General features: G+C 37.5%; 1 protein-coding gene across 5 annotated transcripts in view; it reads right to left on the minus strand.

The window, feature by feature from the left end:
* The window catches only part of DNAH8 (dynein axonemal heavy chain 8), a 329266-nt gene that overhangs the window by 295339 nt on the left and 12934 nt on the right, over positions 1-20993 (minus strand). For 3 of the 5 annotated variants that reach the window (XM_053222854.1, XM_053222853.1, XM_027057830.2), the window contains 4 exons: positions 14230-14314; positions 10902-11053; positions 980-1169; positions 341-504 (listed from right to left, as the gene is read on the minus strand). In XM_053222854.1, the coding sequence (XP_053078829.1) occupies positions 341-504; positions 980-1169; positions 10902-11053; positions 14230-14314 (591 nt within the window). Of the gene's footprint in view, positions 1-340; positions 505-979; positions 1170-2521; positions 10850-10901; positions 11054-14229; positions 14315-20993 lie in introns of those variants that run through there. The other 2 variants (XM_053222855.1, XM_053222856.1) reach the window with 2 other exon arrangements.

A 20993-nucleotide genomic window follows, 5' to 3' on the forward strand; every position in this document is an offset into this window, starting at 1 on the left:
CTGGCTATTCCTGATTCTTCATTTTTTTCATTCTCAACCCATATGGTTACGGTTCCTCCTTAAGAGTGAGACATATTTAAAATATTTAAAATATTTTTAGGTATTTAAAATATTTTTAAAATATTTAAATATTTAAAAATATTTAAAATGTTTAAAATTAAAATTGATTTTCAGTGGCCCCCAGAGAACAATGATTTTGCACTGAAGTCAAGAATAAGCTGAGTTTCATAAACGAATCTGCAAGATTCCTCTTCCCTTTACTTTCAGGGACACAATGCAATGGCTAGGACACAGCTGAGAGCTACAACTCACATCTGATGTAATACTTGAGTTAGCTCACCTGTTCGATCTGTCTGTACCATGTCATCAGCACATCCTCTAGCTGACGAACCATTTCTGAATTGCTGGCTGCAGCTGTCACTTCTTCAAAAGTATGCAGTTTGGAAAAATCGACATTGTCTACCTTCTTTAACTTAACTGTGCCCTCAATACTTACTCTAGCACCTAAAAGAGAAGAAACAATATTGAGAAGAGGTGTTTAATGTCAATGTGTGGTTCCAGCTATAATTACTCAAATGTTAGAGAAACATAAATACAAACTGATTGTTAGATTCTGACTTGGTTATTTGTTAATAATATGTATTTTAATAATATGAACTAATAAAGTTGTATATTTTCGAAAGAGCTAATAATATAGTAATATTTTTAAATATGGTGGAATTTTTCATTAATAACATAGGAATAGAATCTTCTTGCTACAATGGAAAATTTTTTAAAAATATATCCTACTCCTGCAAAGATCCCCGGAAATGAGAGGTTCTAACGATTTGATTTCTTACTTCTAGGTCTCATAATTATTTTGTGTAATACTTTCTTTTAAGATGGAACGGTTTTCCTCTAAAGCTTATCTTTAATAACAGATCTTACAGTTAATCTGCTCATTTTCAGTAATGTACTAAACGTTAAATTTTGCACCTACCATCTAAAAATGAAAGGTATCTGTTGATGGTTTCGGTGAAAATGTGTTTTTCAGATTCTCCTTGCTTGGACTGGTTTAGAGCACCCCAATTATTTGTTGCAAGAATAGCTGGCACAAATATACTTGACAGCATATTCCTAATCCCAGGAAGGATTCCTGTTGATGCATCCAGTACAGTAAATAGCACTTCCTGAAAGGGTGGTGTTCAAATGTTATATGCTAATCCCATTAAAGAGCTGAAAATCATAACCTATTTTTCATTACATTAAGCATAGGCAATACTTTCTATATATTAGGAAAACTTAGGCAGTCATGGAAATCAGAGTTCTAAAATCAACAAATTTATATTCTTCCCCCATTCTAACCATTCCCATGTGTGTTCATCAAGGCGACACTTTCCTCAGTGCTTTACTTTCAACATAGGTAAGGAGACAACCTGGAGCCTATACAATGTGGAGGAAATGAAGCTGAGCCTTCTGCATAAAGTTCTTAGTGGAAAATTGCCCTGTCCCAGGAAATGAGACTAGAAAAACTCAATCAGAGTAAGGAAAGAGCAATGAAATTAGCCCTCTGCCCAGAATTTTAAGTGGAAAAACTGATCAGTCTCAAGAAATAAAATACACAGAAATCAGAAGTCCAGCATTGATGAGTGTGACATTTCAATTAATACAATTTAAGTGACATGGACATCCCAAGCCAAGAAATTAAGATAAAAAACTTGCCAAAAGCCACTACATTTCTTTTTAACTGTGAGCGTATGGCAGTGAAGACTACAATAGCTACAAGTACAGTACGGTGCCACAGCCTTGATTCGTGCTAAGGAGTCACCTTCCTACTACTGCTTCTGCACCATTAGTCAAATGCCAACACAGTAAAAAGGGCAAATGTCTTAGTATAATGATAATAATACATTTTGACCTTGCACATTCCATGAAAGGGTTTAGGGAACCATTATGAGGACCACTGATATATCATATGCTCAACTGCGACTGGTTTTACACAGTTATAATGGTGTAAACAAATATTTATCTAAGCGAAATAGAATATAACTATGTTATAGTTATATAAGAACAAAGGGATGGAAAATGGCAGGAGGGGCATAGGATAAAAAAGAGCTAAATCTTCATCTTCCACAGAAAAAAGGCAATAGGTAATGTCTAACCTGGCAAAGGAGCAATCAGAGCACACCATTTAGAGATATGGAGGCAAATGAAAGAATCTGTTGAGAGATTAATGGTTGCTCCTGGACAGTGAGATAGACTTAAGTTTTCATAACAAGACTTACAGAATTTCTTCCTTTTTTAAAACTGCATACCGGGGTGCCTCAGTGGCTCAGTCAGTTAAGCGTGAAACTCTTGATTTCAGCTCAGGTCATGATCTCACCACTTGTGAGACTGAGCCCCACCTCTGGCTCTGCATTGGCTGCACCTTTTCTCTCTCTGTCCCTCCCCCCGCTTGTGTGCTTGCTCGTGCTCTCTCTCTCAAAATAAATAAACATGTTTTTCAAAATTGCATACAACTGTGACAAACATAAAAACTCACTTATAAAAAAGAATGAGTTGTTACAAACAAGTTGAAGGGAGAATTAGTGAAATGGAAGACACACTGGGGAAACACGTGCACATGGTTGGAGACATCATGGTGAAACTGTTTGAAAGACAAAGAACAAAATCAAACCGAAAGAAAAGACAGATCACCTATGAAGCACATTTACAGAAGAGGCTTAATCAGCCACAAGAGATACCAGAAGACAATGCAGTATCTACAAGGAGTCACAGGGAAATGATTCCCAACCTAGACTTGAAAACCAAGCTAAACAACCTCTCTTAAAGCCATTTTTTGTCATAAACAGAAAAGGAGAAAAATTAGGGTGGATTTGTTACTTAGCAAGATAAGAATTTGCTAATATTATAATTTAGTCTCACAACAATCCTGCAAGGTGGGTATTACTATTTCCAAGTTAATAATGTAAAAACCTAAGTCATAGAAAAGAAAAGCAACCTGTCAAGGAACACTCCACTGGTCAGTGGTTAGGGTAGGTGACAAATTTGGGTCTATCTGAATAAAACTGCTGTTTTTCCCATGTCATCAAGCTGCCTTCCCAGGACTAGATAAGCACTAGATAAGTCTTTCTAAACTATTAAATAGTTAAAATATTAAGTAATGAAGAAATTAAAATAACTAATACTCAAAATAATGTGAACAACATTAAATTCCTTCCCAGTAAATGGAAGGATGGAAATTATTTGCACACCATCTAGAAGAAATGGAATTTTCATGAATTTTAAAAGCAGTGTCTAAAGGATAAATATCACTTCATTCTACTATAGTAATTTCTCAGTTATCCTGAATACATGAATACATTTTCTTGGAACTCAAATCAGTCCTATATACAGAAAGGAGAGAAAGTAAAGTAAAAGTGTAACTATGATAATACATTCAATGTTTAACTACAGGCTGGTGACGTCAACACATGGTAGAATAAGATGTCCTTTGTTTCTGTCCCCTAACAAAAAACAATAATTTGGTTTTTATCAATGGACAAAAGTGGCTTTGTGGGAGCTCTGCGATCCAGCACCATATGTCAAGGAACTCAGGAAGAGTCTCACCCACCATGCATCAGAGAACAGGCATCCAGACCTCAGTCTAGGTGTGAAACCTGCAGTGGACATGAACCAGCTCTAACCCCTCTCAGACACTGTCCTAGAACCCCATGGAAAGCACTATTAATCACCCATGGACACAAGAGCCTTTGTGGAAGTCCAGATTTCCAGAAGAGAAGTTACTGCACACAGTTGAAGCAAAAAAATATGAGTTTGAGTGCACCGGATAAGGTAAGAGGAAAGACTTGACTTTATCCACATCACCCCTCCCCCAAGGCTGCACAGCTTAGGACCAAGGGAGATCTTCTCAGCCTTTAATTTCTCCTGTAGGGGCAAATGAGAACATGTAAATGAGCATCCAGCGTCCCCAGCTATGTAGGATGCTGCCAAAGAGGCTCATTTCTCTCCCACCCCATCCAGAGTACTAAATCATGAGCTGCATGGCTAGGGGACAGGGGGGTGTGGGCATAAACAAGCTGAGAGAGTGGCAGATAAGACTCTAGGAAGGCGCTAAAGGGAAGCAGATACTACTAACTCCACCACAGATTCCATCAAGGAGCCCACCACCGGAAGCCCAGCATGGCCACTGAAAACATCTGGCACATGGATTCCCCAACTGGCCCATGGGCGCCCCCAGCTCTCAGCATGCCTCAGCCACACAATGCCCCCTACCCTGTGGCTGGCTCCCCATGCATGCTCCTGATGGCAGCAGTGAGAGCACACTTTGGCAGATGGCTAGGGACTACATGAAGAAAGCCAGCCCAAATTTGTTGGCTAGGGGGGAGATCACAAACTTGAGCTTTAGCATCATCTATGGGAAAACAAAAGGGAGGTTGTCAACTTGGTGCACTGCAGGATTGAGAGAAGGCATACAAGCTTAAGAATTCCTCCACAAAAGGGATAAAGAAGTGTAGAGCAGGTTTATCCACAGAAGGTCTCTGAGAGCCGCAGAATCACCAACAGGGCTGAGGGAAGATATTTTTCTCCCAAAGATGGTAAAGACTAAGGGACATGACTACTACATCAAAGGCAAAGACAGCAATACAAAACTTTAAGGAATGTGATACCACCAAAGGATCACAATAATTTTCTAGCAAAAAAAAGACATGGAAATTTGCAATTCACATGATAAAGAATTCAACAAAGCTGTTTTAAGGAAACTCAGTGAACTACAGGAAAACACAGAAAGATAATTCAATGAAATCATGAAAAAAATACATAAACAAAACAAGAGATTTAATAGAGACAGAAATCATGAAAAAAGAGCCAATCAAAAATTTTGGAGCTGAGGAATACAAAGAAATGAAAAGTGCAACAGTGGTCATCAACAATAGAATGGATCAGGCAGAAGAAAAAATCTGTGAGATAAAAGACAGGAACTCTGAATTTATTCAGAGGATAACAAAGAAAAAAGAATGAAAAACATTAAACCTGTGTGATCTATGGAATATCATCAAAAGTACCAATCTGCAAATTATTGAAATTTTAGGAAAAGAAGAGAGGGAGAAGGGGAAAGAAAGCTTATTTAAAGAAACAGTGATTGAGAAAAGCCCAGATCTGGGGAGAGATTTAGATATCCAAGTTCACGAAGCTCATGGGTCACCAAACAAAACCAACTTAATGAGATCCTTTCCAAGACACATTATAATAAAACTGCCAACACTCAAAGACAAAGAGAAAATCTTAAAAGTAGTAAGAGAAAAAAAGCTTGTAACTTAGAAGAGAAGCCTCCAAGGTTGCCAAAACAGATTTCTTAGCCAAACCCTGACAAGCCAGGAATGTGTGGAACCATATATTCAAAGTGCTGAAAGAAAAAAAAATGCCAACCAAGAATACTCTATCTGGCAAAATTACCCTTCAGCAATGAAGGAGAGAGAAAGATTTTTTTAGACAAACAAAAGCTGAAGTAATTCATCACCATGAGATCCACCTTACAAGAAATGCTGAAAGGAGTTCTTTAAGCTGAAATGAAAGGACACTAATTATTTACATGAACACATATGAAAACATACAATACCCTAAAAAAGGTAAGTATATAGTCAAATTCAGAATACTCTAACACTGTAAATATGAATGGTGTTGACCATGTAGCTCTAGTATAAAAGTTAAAGAATGAGTGTAATAAAAATAACTATAGCTACAAAGTTTGTTAATGAATATACAGTATAAAAAGAGATACATTGTGACATCAAAACATAAAAGGGAGGAGTAAGAGGATAGAGTTTTTGCATACAATTAAAGTTAGTTGTTATCAGCATAAAATAAAGTGTTATAGCTATAATGTCTTATGTAAGCCTCATGGTAACAGCAAAGCAAAAATCTAGGGTAGATTCACAAAAGATTAAAAAGGAAGGGAACAGAGCATACCACATGGAAAAACACCAATTTACAAAGGTAAGTAGAAACAGAGGGAAAAAGAAAAAAAATGGAAGTATGAAACAACAAAAAGCAACCAATAATATAGCATTAGTAACCCTTTACATATCAATAATTATTCTAACTGTAAACGGATTGAATTCACCAATCAAAAAACACAGAGTGGCTGGATGGATACAAAAACAAAACAGCTATATGCTGCCTAAAACAGACTGACTCCAGCTTTAAGGACATACAGAGGCACAAAGTGAAAAGAGAAAATAAATATGCCATGCAAATGGAAACGAAAAGAAAGCAGAAGTAGCTATACTTATATCAGACAAAATAGACTTTAAGCCAAAACAATAACAGTAGACAAAAAAGGTTATTATACAATGATACACAGGTCACTTTATCAAAAAGATAAAGCAGTCATATATATGCACCCAACAACAGAGCACCTAAATACATTAACCAAATGCTAACAGATCTGAAGGGAGAAACACACAACACAATAATAGTAGAGGACTTTTAATACCCTACTTTCAACAGTGGTTAGTTCATCCAGACAGAAAAGAAACAAGGAAATATTTTACTTGAACTGTAGTTTACACCAAATGGACCTAACAGACATATACAGAATATTCCACCCAATAGCAGAAGAATATATTCTTCTCAAATGCATGTGGAACATTTCCAGGAGAGATCCTATGGTAGGCCACAAAACAGCAAATTTAAGATGACTGAAATCATACCAAGTGTTTCTTTTTCCAGTCACTATTTTATGAAGCTAGAAATCAATAACAAAAGAAAGAAAAACTAGAAATTTCACAAATATGTGAGAATTAACACACTTCACACAATCAGTGGGTTGTGTTTCTTTAGAAGAAATCTAAAGGGAAATTAAAAAATATCTTGAAACAAATGAAAATGGAAACATAACATACCAAAACCTATAGGGTTTGGGATGCAGCAAAAGCAGTTCTAAGAGGGAAGCTTAAGCAATACATGTCTACATTATAAAAGGAAGATATTAAACAACCTAACCTTACAATCAAGGAACTAGAAAAAGAAGAACAAACTAAGCCCAATGTTGGCAGAAGAAAGGAAATAACAAAGAAAAGAGCAGAAATAAATGAAATAGAGATCAGAAAAACAATAGCAATGATCAACAAAACTAAAAGCTGTTTTGTGAAAAGATAACCAAAACTGTTAGGAAGAGTAAGAAAAAAAAAGAGAAGACTCAAATAAATAAAATCAGAAATAATAAAGGAAACATTAGGACCACAGAAACACAAAGGACCATAAGAAACAACTATGGGGATGCCTGGTTAGCTCAGTCTGTAAAGCATGCAACTCTTGACCTCAGGGTCATGAGTTCAAGCCCCACATTGGGCATAGAAATTACTTAATTTAAAAAAGAAAGAAAGAAAACAAAGAAACAACTATAGACAACTATATTCACACTAATTGGACAACCTAGAAGAAATGGATTAACTCTTGGAAACATACCATCTACAAAGACTGAATCATGAAGAAACAGAAAATCTGAACAGACCAATAACAAGCAGAGATTGAACCTGCAATCAAAAACCTCCCAACAAAGAAAAATCCAGTACCAGATGGTTTCACTGGTAAATTCTACCAAACACTTAAAGAAGAATGAATGCCAATCCTCCTAAAATTCTTTCATAAAATTGAAGAGGGAACACTCTAAACTCATTTTACAAGGCAAGAATCATCCTGATACCAAAGCCAGATAAGCACACTACAAGAAAATTACCAATACCCCACTTACCAAAAGAAAAATATCCCTAAAAAAGAGATGCAAAATTTTCAACAAAATACTAGCAAACCAATTCGGCAGCACATTAAAAGCCTCATACATCATGACCAAGTGAGATTATCCCTGGGATGCAAGAATGGTTCAACATATACAAATGAATAAATATGATACACCACATTAACAAAGTGAAGGATAAAAAGCATGTAATCATTTCAACAGATGCAGAAAAAGCATTAGACAAAATACAACACTCTTTCATAATAATAAAAAAAAACTCTTAAGAAATTGGATACAGAAGGAACAGACCTCAAAATAATAAAGGCCACATATCACAAACTCACACTTACCAGTGAACCAGCAGTGAAAAGTGGAAAACTTTTTCTCTAAAAGAGAAAAAATAATGGGAAAAGATAAGGGTGCTCACTCTCACCTCTCCTATTAAATAAACACTGGAGGGGTGCCTGGGTAGCTCAATCACTTAAGCATCCAACTCTTGATTTCAACTCAGGTCTTGATCTCGTGGTTCGTGGGACTGAACCCCACATCAGGCTCCAGGCTGACAGTGTGGAACCTGCTTGGGATTCTCTCTCTCCCTCTCTTTTTGCCTCTCCCCCACCTCTCAACATAAATAAATAAAACTTAAAAAAAAGATAAACACAACACTGGAAATCCTAGGCAGAGCAATTAGAAAAGGAAAAAATATATATAAGTCATCCAAATTGAAAAGGAAGGAAAATTACCTCTGTTTACAGATGATATAATATTGTAAATAGAAAATCCTAAAACACCACCCAAAAAACTGTTAGAAAAATTGCCAGTAAAGTTGCAGAGTACAAAATAAAAAAACAGAAATTAGTTATGTTTCTACATATGAAGGACAAATCATCTGAAAATTAAATAAAGAAAACAATCCCATTCACAATAGCATTGAAACCAATAAAATTCTTAGGAATAAAATTAACTAAGGAGGTGAAAGATCTCAAAACTATGACATTAATGAAAGAAATCAACGATGACAAAATGGAAAGATATCCCATGTTCATGGATGGGAAGAATAAATATTGTTAAATGTCCACATTACCCAAAGCCACCTATAGATGCAATGCAATCTCTATCAAAATTTTAATGGTGTTTTTCCCTCAGATAGAAAAAGCAATCCTAAAATTTGTATGGAACCACAAAAGACACCCAAGAGCCAAAGTAATCCTAACGGGGAAAAAGAAAACCAAAACTGAAGGCATCACACTTCTTGATTTCAAACTATACTGCAAAGCTATAGCAATCAAAACAATGATACTTGACATAAAAATTGACACATGGGCCAATGGATTTGAATCAAGAGCCTAGAAATAAATCCACACATGTACATTCAACTAAAATTTGACAAGAGAGCCAAGAATATTCAATGAGGAGAGGATAGTCTTCTTCAATAAACACTGCTACGAAAACTGGATAATTAGATGCAAAAGAATGAAATTTAACCTCTATCTTACACTATTCACAAAAATTAACTCAAAATTAACTGAAGACTTAACCACAACACCTGAAGCCATAAAACTCCTAGAAATAAACATAGGGGAGTGCCTGGATGGCTCAGTCAGTTAAGTGTCTGACGCTTGATTTCAGCTCAAGTCATGATCTCATGGTTGTGGGATTGAGCCCCATATCAGGCTCCACACTGGACATGATATATGTTCCATCGTGTATATTTATCGTACCTTCCTTATCCACTTATCCACAGTTGTACACTTAGGTTGCTTCTATATCTTGGTTATTGTGAATAATGCTGCAAGGAACCTGGAGATGAAGATATCTCTTTGAAACCCTTATTTCATTTCCTCTAGATATATATCCAGAAGTGGGATTTCTGGATCATATGGCAGTTCCATTTTTAATTTTTTGAGAAACCTCCATACTTTTTTCCATAGTGGCTGTACCAATTTACATCTGCACCAATAGTGCATGAGGGTTCCCTTTTCTCCACATTCTCACCAACACTTATCTCGTCTTTTTTTTTTTAAGTTTATTTACTTATTTAAGTAATTCCTACACTCAATCTGGGGCTCAAACTCATGACCCTGAGATCAAGAGTCCCATGCTCCCCTGACTGAGCCAGCCAGGTGTCCCTATCTCTTGTCTTTTTGGTGATAACCATTCTAATGGGTATGAGGTGATATCTCATTGTGGTTTTGATTTTAATTTCCCTGATGATTATTGACTTTGAGCATCTTTTCATGTACCTGTTAGTTACTTGGATGATTCTGAAAAAATGTCAATTCAGTTCCTCTGCCCATGTTTTAATTGGATTATTTGTTTGTTTGCTATTGAGTTGCACAAATTCTCTCTATATATTTTATATTAACCCCCAATGAAGTAGATGGTTTGCAAATATTTTCTCCCATTCCATAGGTTGCCTTCTCATTTTATTAACTTTTTTTTTGCTGTGTTGAAACTGTTTAGTTTGATGTAGTCTGCTTATTAATTTTTGCTCTTGTTGCTTGTGCTTTTGGAGACATAACCAAAAAACCATTGTCAAGACCAATGTCAAGGAACTTTTCCCCTATGTTTTATTTTTTTAATTAAAAAAAAAATTTTGGAGTTTGGGGGATGGGGAGAGGGACAGGGAGAGAGAATTATTTAGCCATGAGAAGGAACGAAATCCTGCCTGAAAGACAACATGGATGGATCTGAGGTCGTTATACTAAGTGAGATAAGCCTGACAGAGAAAGATAAATACTGTACACTCAGACTTATATGTGGAATCTAAAAAAGTTGACCTTATAGAAACAGAGAGTAGAATATTGATTACCAAGGGCTGTGGGGTAGGGGAAATCAGGAAATGTTTGTCAAGGGATACAAACTTCCAGTTATAAGATGAATAAGTTTGGGGGATCTAATGTACAGCGTGGTGATTATAGTTAATACTGTAATATATACTTGAATGTGGCTAAGACAGTTCATCTTAAATGTCATCACCAAAAACAAAAACAAAAAAAGGTAATTATGTGAGATGATGGAGCATTAGCTAATGCTACAGTGGTGATCAGTTCACAAAAGCTAAGTGTATTAAATCAACATGTTATACAGCTTAAACTTACACAATATTCCATGTCGGTTACATATCAATTAAGCTGGAAAAAAACATTTAACCATATATTTGGAAAAGATGTAAACATACCTCATGAATATTTTTAACATTTATAGCAATATCATTGTGACAGCGAACAAAAAATATACACAGTCCTTTTAGTTTCTCGGGGGCTGCATTGTCTATATACAATCTCATCATTTTTGCCCCTTTGGTTGCTCCAGCAATAGTTCGACCACATTCTGAAAACAAAAATCAAGAACTTAGTGTATGATCACATAACTGATCAAATGTGACAAATTACCATGGAGCATACACTGTGGTTTCTTGCTTTACTTTACCGTAAGCAATTTTTGATATGATTGTGGAATAATGGTTTTTTTGTCTACAAAAAGATATCAATAATTGAAATTCTTAAAGTGCAGCCTCCTCAGTTTTCTTTCCCTGAGCTCTGCACTTTTCTCCCTTCAAAGTCTTCACACAAACTATTCTATCCCATCTCCAACCCTCTGCCTCTCTATTCCTACTCACCTTTCAAATCTCAGCTGAAACACTAGCTCTTGGAAGCCTTCACTGACTCCGCAGAGAAGATTTAGTCCCCTACTAACTACACTCATAGCACCCAAATTATGTTAAATTCTTCCTTGACCTGGTTTGGATGAGAATCATTTAATTTTATTTTTTTATTTTTTTTTTAACGTTTACTTATTTTTGGGACAGAGAGAGACAGAGCATGAATGGGGGAGGGGCAGAGAGAGAGGGAGACACAGAATCGGAAGCAGGCTCCAGGCTCTGAGCCATCAGCCCAGAGCCCGATGCAGGGCTCGAACTCACGGACTGCGAGATCGTGACCTGGCTGAAGTCGGACGCTTAACTGACTGAGCCACCCAGGCGCCCAAGAATCATTTAATTTTAAAAACTATTAAAAATATAATAATTTTGTTAGATGGTTGGTTGTAATTTTTATTTTACTTATTTTTTATTTAGATTCAAATTAGTTAACATATAGTATAGTATTGGTTTCAGGAGTAGAATTTAGTGATTCATCACTTACATACAACACCCAATGCTCATCTCTAACATGAGCACCCTTCTCTAGTGCCCATCCCCCCATTTAGCCCATCCCCCCACCTACCTCCCCTCCATCAACACTGTTTGTTTTCTATAGAGTCTCTTATAGTTAGCCTCCCTCTCTGTTTTTATCTTACTTTATTTTTCCCTCCATTCCCCTATGTTCATCTGTTTTATTTCTTAAATCGTACATATGAGTGAAATTGTATATTTGTCTTTCTCTAATTGACTTATTTCACTTAGCATAATACATTCTACTTCCATCCACATTGTTGCAAATGGCAAGAGTTCATTCTTATTGATTGCCAAGTTATATTCCATTACATATATGTATGTATATATTAGATATATATATACATATGTATATATGTATATTATATACATGTATATATGTGTATATATATGTATATATGTATACACACACACACACACACACACACACACACACACACACAACATTTTCTTTATCCATTCATCAACCAATGGACATTTGGGCTCTGCCCATAATATGGCTATTGTTGACAGTGCTTGGTTGTAATATGGAAAAGCAAAATCAACAGTCTTCCTATTTACAACAACAACCAAATTTAGAATGTGATATAAAAGAAATTTTAAATTTTAAATTTTTCTCAAAACCATGAAAATCGTTTTTCTTCCCAGCCTTCCCTCCTTTGGGTGTGGGGGATTCTTTCTGTCCTGTGATTTTGGAAGACACCAGTGTCAGAGCCCTGTGGGGGAAATGCAAACTAGATAAATTAAACTCTCTGCAAGAATATAAATTCTGATTGGAGACACCAAAGGTAAAAGGGGATTTGAGAAATCCCTGAAATTGCCCTGAAATCTGTGTAAATGCTCTGTTCTTGTCCTTCCCGAGGCCTAGTGGTTCAACTAGTTCTAAATTTTGTGAAAAACCAAACTTTTTTTTTTTTTTTGCTTATATATGCTTGAGTCTATTTCTACGGCCTGCAACCAAAGAACCCTGATACACAGTATGTAGCAATGGAAGAGCTCAATTGCTCATTCATGGAGGTTGGTACTCTACCCCTAATAACCTCCCTCCCCTCCTGCCTTGGTAAGAACACCCACTGTCTCCTTTAGCAATGGATACATTCCCAAAGAGACAACTGCTTTCTCAACCTCCCTAATCCTATGGTTGTAGTGTGACACAGTTCTGGCTGATAAGATATAAGATAAATTTAGGCCTTCCTGATAAAGGGGAGCCTGCTTCAGATCTGTGTCTCCCTCTTCCTCTGCCCCTCCCCTGCTCACACTGAGGCCAGCAGAGTGAATGCTATCATGGGCTGTAATCATAATTGCAAATTAAAAATTCACTTATACATTTTACAAATTATACATACATATATATTCATATCTATCTATATCTATATCTAGATAGATAGATAAATAGATAGATAGATATAATGGAATACAAGGTTTACTTCTAAAGGAATAAGTAGTGTGAACTTCAGAGAGGGAATCTGGTTTCAGAGATACTGGTTTTCAATATGGAATACTAGGGCAGGCATGAGATATGAGCCTCACCTAAAGGCAGCAGAGGAGAAAAGTAAGAAAGAACCAATAGAAGGGACAATCCACAGGATTTCAAAGATAAGTAGCCTAAGACCAAAAGGATGGCCCTAGTTATTAACACAACAGTTTCACATCCTGATGAAGGGTTAATTATTTCAGGGTACTGTGAATAGTAAGGGAAGCCAGATATTGTGACAGCTGCAGCAGACACAAGATGCTGACCCAGGACCACAGGGACAGCTGCTGAGTTCTCATGTGGTTTCACAACTATTACTAGTTATCTGAAAACCTGTGTGCAAAATGGCTCCACCTGTTTGAGGGAGAATGCAATTAAATTCTAGTGAAAATGTGTACCCCAGGAGATACCAGTGACTTCTAGAAGTATATTTTCTCCTTAAATCATTATACTAATGCCTGAAATACATATTTGGACTGAAAATGTATTGTTTTTAAGACACTTTGGGGCGCCTGGGTGGCTCAGTCGGTTAAGTGTCCGACTTCGGCTCAGGTCATGATCTCGCGGTTCATGAGTTCAAGCCCCACGTCGGGCTCTGTGCGGACAGCTCAGAACCTGGAGCCTGTTTTGGATTCTGTGTCTCCCTCTCTCCCTCTGACCCTCCCCCGTTCATGCTCTGTCTCTCTCTGTCTCAAAAATAAACGTTAAAAAAAATTTGTTTTAAGACACTCTGTTTTTCACACATGAACTTCCGGTAAATTTTCTATATGAATAAAGGATTGTCTATGCACAAGAGAAAAGATATGCTACACTTTAACATTAATTAACACCCAGCACATTGCCCTCATAAAACATCCTTACCAATACCAGGGACATCTCCTTCTTGGTACAAAAATTTCAATGTCTTACAACCATCTTTCATAAAAAATTGAGCAAATGCATCCAGCTGTTAAATAGAAGAGAAAATGATGATCAATACATGACTAGAGAACTACGAAAAAATGAACCAAGCCCTGGGCTAGGCATTTTACATACCTTCATCCTCATCATTTTGCAGACTGAAAAAAACAAAAAGAAGCTCAAAAATTTTACTCAAGATACATAGTGAGTGACAGGTACATCAGAATCAGGATTAGAATTCAAACTAATTTAACTCCAAAATTACCATGAGATATATGGTAGATTCTATTTCTGAACCCCATTAATGATCTACAAATATAAGTAGGCAACCACTTACCTGACCCTGCCTCACAGAATCTTACAGGAGTAAATGAATGAGTCCAACTTCAGGTAAATATAAAGAACTATGATTAAAACAAACTACTCTTAAAAGCTGACTTGGGAAACAGAAAACTTGCCTTATTAACTAACTCGGTGACCAAAATTGGTTTTTTTGACCAATTATTTGAGTAATTATGTTTTCAGCACTTGTAATTTGACCCATACTGTAGCCAAACTAGTGTAAAAACAAATTATTATAATGAGAGTGTCCCATATTTATGAGCATGAAGCTCGTATTTAATTACTTTTAAGTCAGCGTAACATCTATGTAAGTGGAAAACTAAATAGGTCATGTAAACAAAAACCCTCACACATCAATTGGGAAATACAAAGTTACTCAACCCACTTCACCTAGTCCATTGATTACATACATAAGTGTCTCTCTTGGGCAGTGGGTTTCTTTTCACTTATTGACCATGTGTGGGAGGTATCCCAGATCTCGCAAAGCCTCTACCCCTAGGACAATGGTTCTCAAACATTAGTGTGCACCAGAGAAGCACCTAGGGAGCTTTTAAAAGACACAGAATGCTGCAGGGCCCCTGGGTGGCTCAGTGGGTTAAAAGTCCAACTTCAGCTCAGGTCATGATCTCATGGTTCGTGAGTTCGGGCCTCATGTTAGTCTCTGTGCTAACAGCTCAGAGCCTGGAGCCTGCTTCAGATTCTGTGTCTCCCTCTTTCTCTGCCCCTCCCCTGCTTGCTCTCTGTCTTTCTCCCTCAAAAAAAAAAAAAATACAGACTGCTAACCCTGAGGACTTGCATTTCTAAAAAGGTCCAGGTGATGTTGATGCTGCTGGTTCTGGGACCACGTTTGGGAACCACCGCCCTAGGAAATGAAACAGAGCCACAGAGATGTACAAACTTCTAGCCCTTTATTTTCTATTCTTCCATCTCACATATCAGCTTGACTCTTGCATAATTACAATCTGAAAGATACGAAAACTGTCAGCACAGCTATCCTTGCCAAGTTCCATAAATTCTTTCTTGCTCTATCTGATTTTATGACCCATCAGATTTGAAAGCATCCAAATTCTCAAAAGTAGAGCTCATACTTGTGATAAAAAGGCATCAAAATATCAAATGCAACAAATTCTTGGTTTTTAGACATACTGTATTCTGAGACCAGCAGAGTGAATGCTGTCATGGGCTGAAATCACAATTGCAAATTAAAAACTCACTTATACATTTTATAAATATTTCATCTGAGCTTCACCACAGCCTTGCACTAAATAAGGGTGGCATTATTATGTCACTCTTGCAGAAGACAAAAACCAAAGCTAAAAAGAATTTGAGTGAAAAACCCAAAGACACACAACTGCAAGTTCAGAAACCTGGAATTGGGTGCCAGCCTTGGGCAACCAGAGCTGCGCTCCATCCACAGAACCACAATGCTGTTGCCTTGACTCTGTCATGTAAGCCAGCAAAGCAAGATAGTCTGTAATTATCCTGAGCAGTGCTGAATGAAGGGAGCAGCAAGAGCATGAATGCCAATGTGGTAGAAACCTCACTGGTAGAAACCTCATTGATCAGGGTCCTGGTAAGAAAAGAAGTCTCAACAAAGGGGTTTTGAAGAAACTTTATGATAAAGAGGCTACTGCCAGAGGCCAGAGCAGGGTTAAGGGAAGCTGTGGCATGAGCAGCAACAACAGGACTATCAACAAAGGAAAAAGAAGTACCAAGGCCTGAAAGTGTGATGACTGGGTGAATGGTGTATCTGGATGCAAGTGGACACAGAGCTGTGGGAGAAGATCTGTTTGGGAAGGACTCTAGTAAGAGGATATGACCGTAGCCAGAAAAATAGCCAAACAGGCAGAAATAAGACTTCTCTCCCCATCTGCCGTCTAATCTCCTGCTGGTGCTTCCTAGTGACTGAGTCACATGGAAGCCGGAGAGCAAAGGAGCCCAGGTGATGGGTTCTCGAGAGGTCAGCTTTCTGGGCCACAGAGTAGGGTGGTGAAGGGTGGGCAATAGATCTGAAGGCAAACAAAATAACCATCACACTCTCACCGTCACCCTTTGTGGGGACTTTAATGAGCTGTTTTCAGGCTTCATTGTTACACCAGGTTTCACATAAAAGGAAAACCTTTTCATATACCCAGTTTCCTAAACCACTACACCAAACCATTCCACCCCTCGTTCCTGGTTCCATCTTCTTATTCACCTGTCCACCAATCTTGATGCCAATTTACTATAGGTGCTTTCTTGATCCGTTCCATCAAATAAGCATTCTTATCTCTCCCAGATTTAGAGATTGGTTTCCCCCTGGCTGTACTATCTCCACTCCACCGTGGCTTTGCAACTAATAAACAACTCTTACTGAAACACTTTTCCTGGTTTGATTCTTCCCTTAAGATCTAGGTTTCCCTAGATGTCCTAGATGGGCAGCCTAACCAGTGTCTAACCTGGTCCATGGTGGCCTCAAAGGAAGAACCTAACCACACAGACCCAAAATACAAGACACTGTCCAGGAATGACAAATGAAAAGGTTTGCAGGCTTATGATACTCTCACTTCCTGGCCAAGAGGCTACCCAGTGAGAAAGACTTCTTCCATACATAGACTATCAGCCCAGAAAGCCAGCTGGCAAATATTTAAAAGTGAGATGACCAGCTCCACAGGCACCCATCTCGATGTAGTCCAAGCAGCTGTCCTTCTCTGACATTACTAGCCAGCGCCAATGTATATGCCTAAATCTTTTACAGAGCTTCTGGGATTCCAATTGTGGGATTAACCAAATTTATGGCCTAGAAATTTTCAGGTGAAACAAGTTTGATTACCTATCTTGCTGTACAAGTGGTATCATCCACAGCAAGAACAGGCTACAGAATGTGTGGGGCCAGTACAAAATGAAAATGCAGGAACATTTGTTAAGAAATTAAGGTTTGGTGCACCTGGGTGGCTCAGTCAGTTGAATGTCCAACTCAGGTCATGATTCCAGGTCATGGAATCAAGCCCTGCATCAGGCTCTGTGATGAGCATGGAGCCTGCCTGGGATTCTCTCTTTCTCTCCCTCTGCCCTCCTCCCCCATTCTCTGTCTCTCTCTCTCTAATAATAAAATGAATATTAAAAAAATTAAGAAATTTTAAGACTGTTAATTATAGAGAACAATGGATGGTTACCAGAGGGGAGGTAACTGGGGAGATAGGTTAAATAGGTGGTGAGGATTAAGGAGTGCATTTATTGTGATGACCATCAGGTACTGTATGGGAGTGTTGATGCACTAAATTCTATACCTGAAACTAATATTACACTGTAAACTAACTAACCAGAATTTAAATAAAACTTAATTTAAAAAAAGTATTTAGAGCACCTAATTCCTGCTTTATCACAGCTCACTGGATGGTTGCCAAATTTATTCTCAACCCACCAGGAGTCTGAGGTTTCATTTTCTAGAAAGGTCTCTGAACAGCAGGATGCCATGCACAAACCCTAACCCTGACCCTAGCCTTAACCCTGACCCTAAACCTACCCCTACCCCTACCTCTACTGGTAACCCCTAAACTCTACCTCTAAGCCTACCTCTAACCCTAAACCTAACCTCTAGGGAGGTCTCTTAACTTCAGGATATGAGGCACATACCCTCACCCTCACCCTAACCCTAGCTCGAACCTAATCCTAACCCTAAGCCTAACCCTAACCCCTAACTGTGAACCACTAAGCCCTCACCCGAACTATAACCATAACCTTAACCCTAAACTTATCCCTCTAGAGAAGTCTCTGAACAGCAGGATAACAGGCACATACCCTTACACTGGCCCTAGCCATAACCCTAATTCTTATCCTAGCCCCAAACTAACCCTAATTCAACATCTGAGGGTAAAAAAAAAAAAAAAAAGAATTGGCATACATCTATAATGAAATATTACGTAGCAATGAAAAAGAACAAAATCTTCCCATTTGCAACAACATAGATGTAGATAGAAAGCATTACTTTAAGTGAAAACCTAATCATAACCCAAACATATACCCTAGCCCCTAACCCCTAACCCTAACCCTAAACTTATCCCTCTGGAGATATCTCTGAACTGCAAGATAATAGGCACGTAAAATCACACTGGCCCTAACCCTTATTCTGGTCCTAAACCAAACCCTAATCCTAGATATGATAACTAATCCTAGGTATATATATACCTCATCATTTTCCATATATATACATATATATATGAAAAATTTAAGATACATATATGAAAATTACTCATAAAAAATAAAAAAGAATGAAATCTTGCCATTTGCAATGACATGGATGGAACTAGAGTATTATTGTTAAGTGAAATAAGTCAGTCAGAGAAAGACAAATATTGTATGATTTCACTCACATGTGAAATTTGAGAAATAAAACAAATGAGCAAATAGAAAAAAAACAAGGCAAACAAGAAACAGACCTAACTATAGAGAACACACTAATGATTACCAAAGGGGAGATGGTTGGGGGTTATGAGTTAAATAGGTGACAGGGATTAAGGAATGCACTTGCGATGAGCACTGAGTTTTATATGGAAGTTGAATCACTATATTATACACCAGAATCTAATAATACACTATATATTAACTGGGATTAAAATAAAGTAAAAAAAAAAAAGAATTTCAAGGTGGATATGGTCAATTAGTCTTCAACAAAAGAGGCAAGAATATGCAATGGGAAAAAGACAGTCTCTTCAACAAATGGTGCTGGGAAATCTGGACAGAATGAAACTGGACAGAATGAAACTTACAGAATATACAAAAATAAACTCAAAGTGAATTTAAGGCCTAAATGTGAGACCTGAAGCCATAAAAATCCCAGATGAGGGGCGACTGGGTGGCTCAGTCGGTTGAGCATCCAACTTTGGCTCAGTCGTGATCTCATGGTTTGTGAGTTTGAGCCCTGCATCGGGCTCTCTGCTGTCAGCACAGAGCCCACTTCAGTGTCTCTGTCCCCGACTTCCTCTCTGCCCCTCCCCCACTTTCACAAACTCTCACAAAAAAAATATTTTTTTAAAAAACAAAAACAGAATCATAAATGAGAGCACAGGCAGTGATTTCTCTGACATCAATCATAGCAACATTTTTTGTAGATATGTCTCCTGAGACAAGGGAAACAAAAGCAAAAATACACTATTTAGACTGCATCAAAACAAAAATCTGCAAAGCAAAGGAAACAATCAACGAAACTAAAAGAGAACCTACTGAATGGGTTAAGGTATGTGCAAATGATATATCTGATAAAGGATTAGTATCCAAAACATATAAATAACTTATACAACTAAACATAAAGAAACCAAAATAATCCAATTCAAAATGGACAGAAGACATGAACAGACATTTCCCCAAAGAAGACATACAGATGGCCAACAGACACATGAAAAAATGCTCAATATCATTCATCAACAGGAAAATGAAAATCAAAACTATAATGAGATATCACCTCACACCTGTCAGAATGACTAAAATAAAAAAACATAAGAAACAAGTGTTGGCATGGGTGTGGAGAGAAAGGAACCCTGGTGAGAATGCGAACTGGTACAGACACTGTGGAAAACAGTATGGAGTTTCCTCAAAAAGTTAAAATAGTCAAAATAGAACTACCCTATGATTCAGTAATCACACTACTGGGTATTTACTGAAGAGACACAAAAACATTAATTCAAAGGAATACATGACCCTCTATGTTTATTGCACCATTATTTGCAATAGCCAAATTATGGAAGCAGCCCAAATGTCCATCAATAGATGAATGGATAAAGAAGATGTGGTATATATACACAATGGAATATTACTCAGCCATAAAAAAGAATGAAATCTCACCATTTGCAACAACATGCATGGAGCTGAAGAGTATAATGCTAGGCAAAATCAGCTAGTCAGAGAAAGATAAATATGTTTTCATTCATATGTGAAAGTTAAGAAACAAAACAAATATACAAAGGACAAAAGAAGACAGAGAGAGACACACAAACCAAGAAACAGACTCATAACTATAGAGAATAAATTGATGGTTACCAGAGGGGAGGTGCATGGGGCGGGGGCAATGGGTGAAATAGGTGATGGGGATTAAAGAGTACACTGATCATGATGAGCAATGGATGATGTATAGAATCGTAGGATCATGACGTTGTACACCTGAAATTAACATAACACTATATGTTAACTATACTGGAATTTAAAAACTTAAAAAAAGTTTTTTAAAGAATTTCAAGGTGGTGACAGGAGATCATTAAGCCAAGTACGGGGCCCTTCAGCCCAGGGGCCTGTTTGATTGCACAGTCCACATGCCCATGAAGCCATCCTTGACCACACCTGTACATTCCTGCAGAGAATTTCGGCAACCTGAGAAACTATGCTCTATTTCAGTTGCTTTCTGTGGCACC

This window comes from Acinonyx jubatus, chromosome B2, assembly GCF_027475565.1.
Source record: "Acinonyx jubatus isolate Ajub_Pintada_27869175 chromosome B2, VMU_Ajub_asm_v1.0, whole genome shotgun sequence".
Lineage (NCBI taxonomy): Eukaryota > Metazoa > Chordata > Mammalia > Carnivora > Felidae > Acinonyx > Acinonyx jubatus.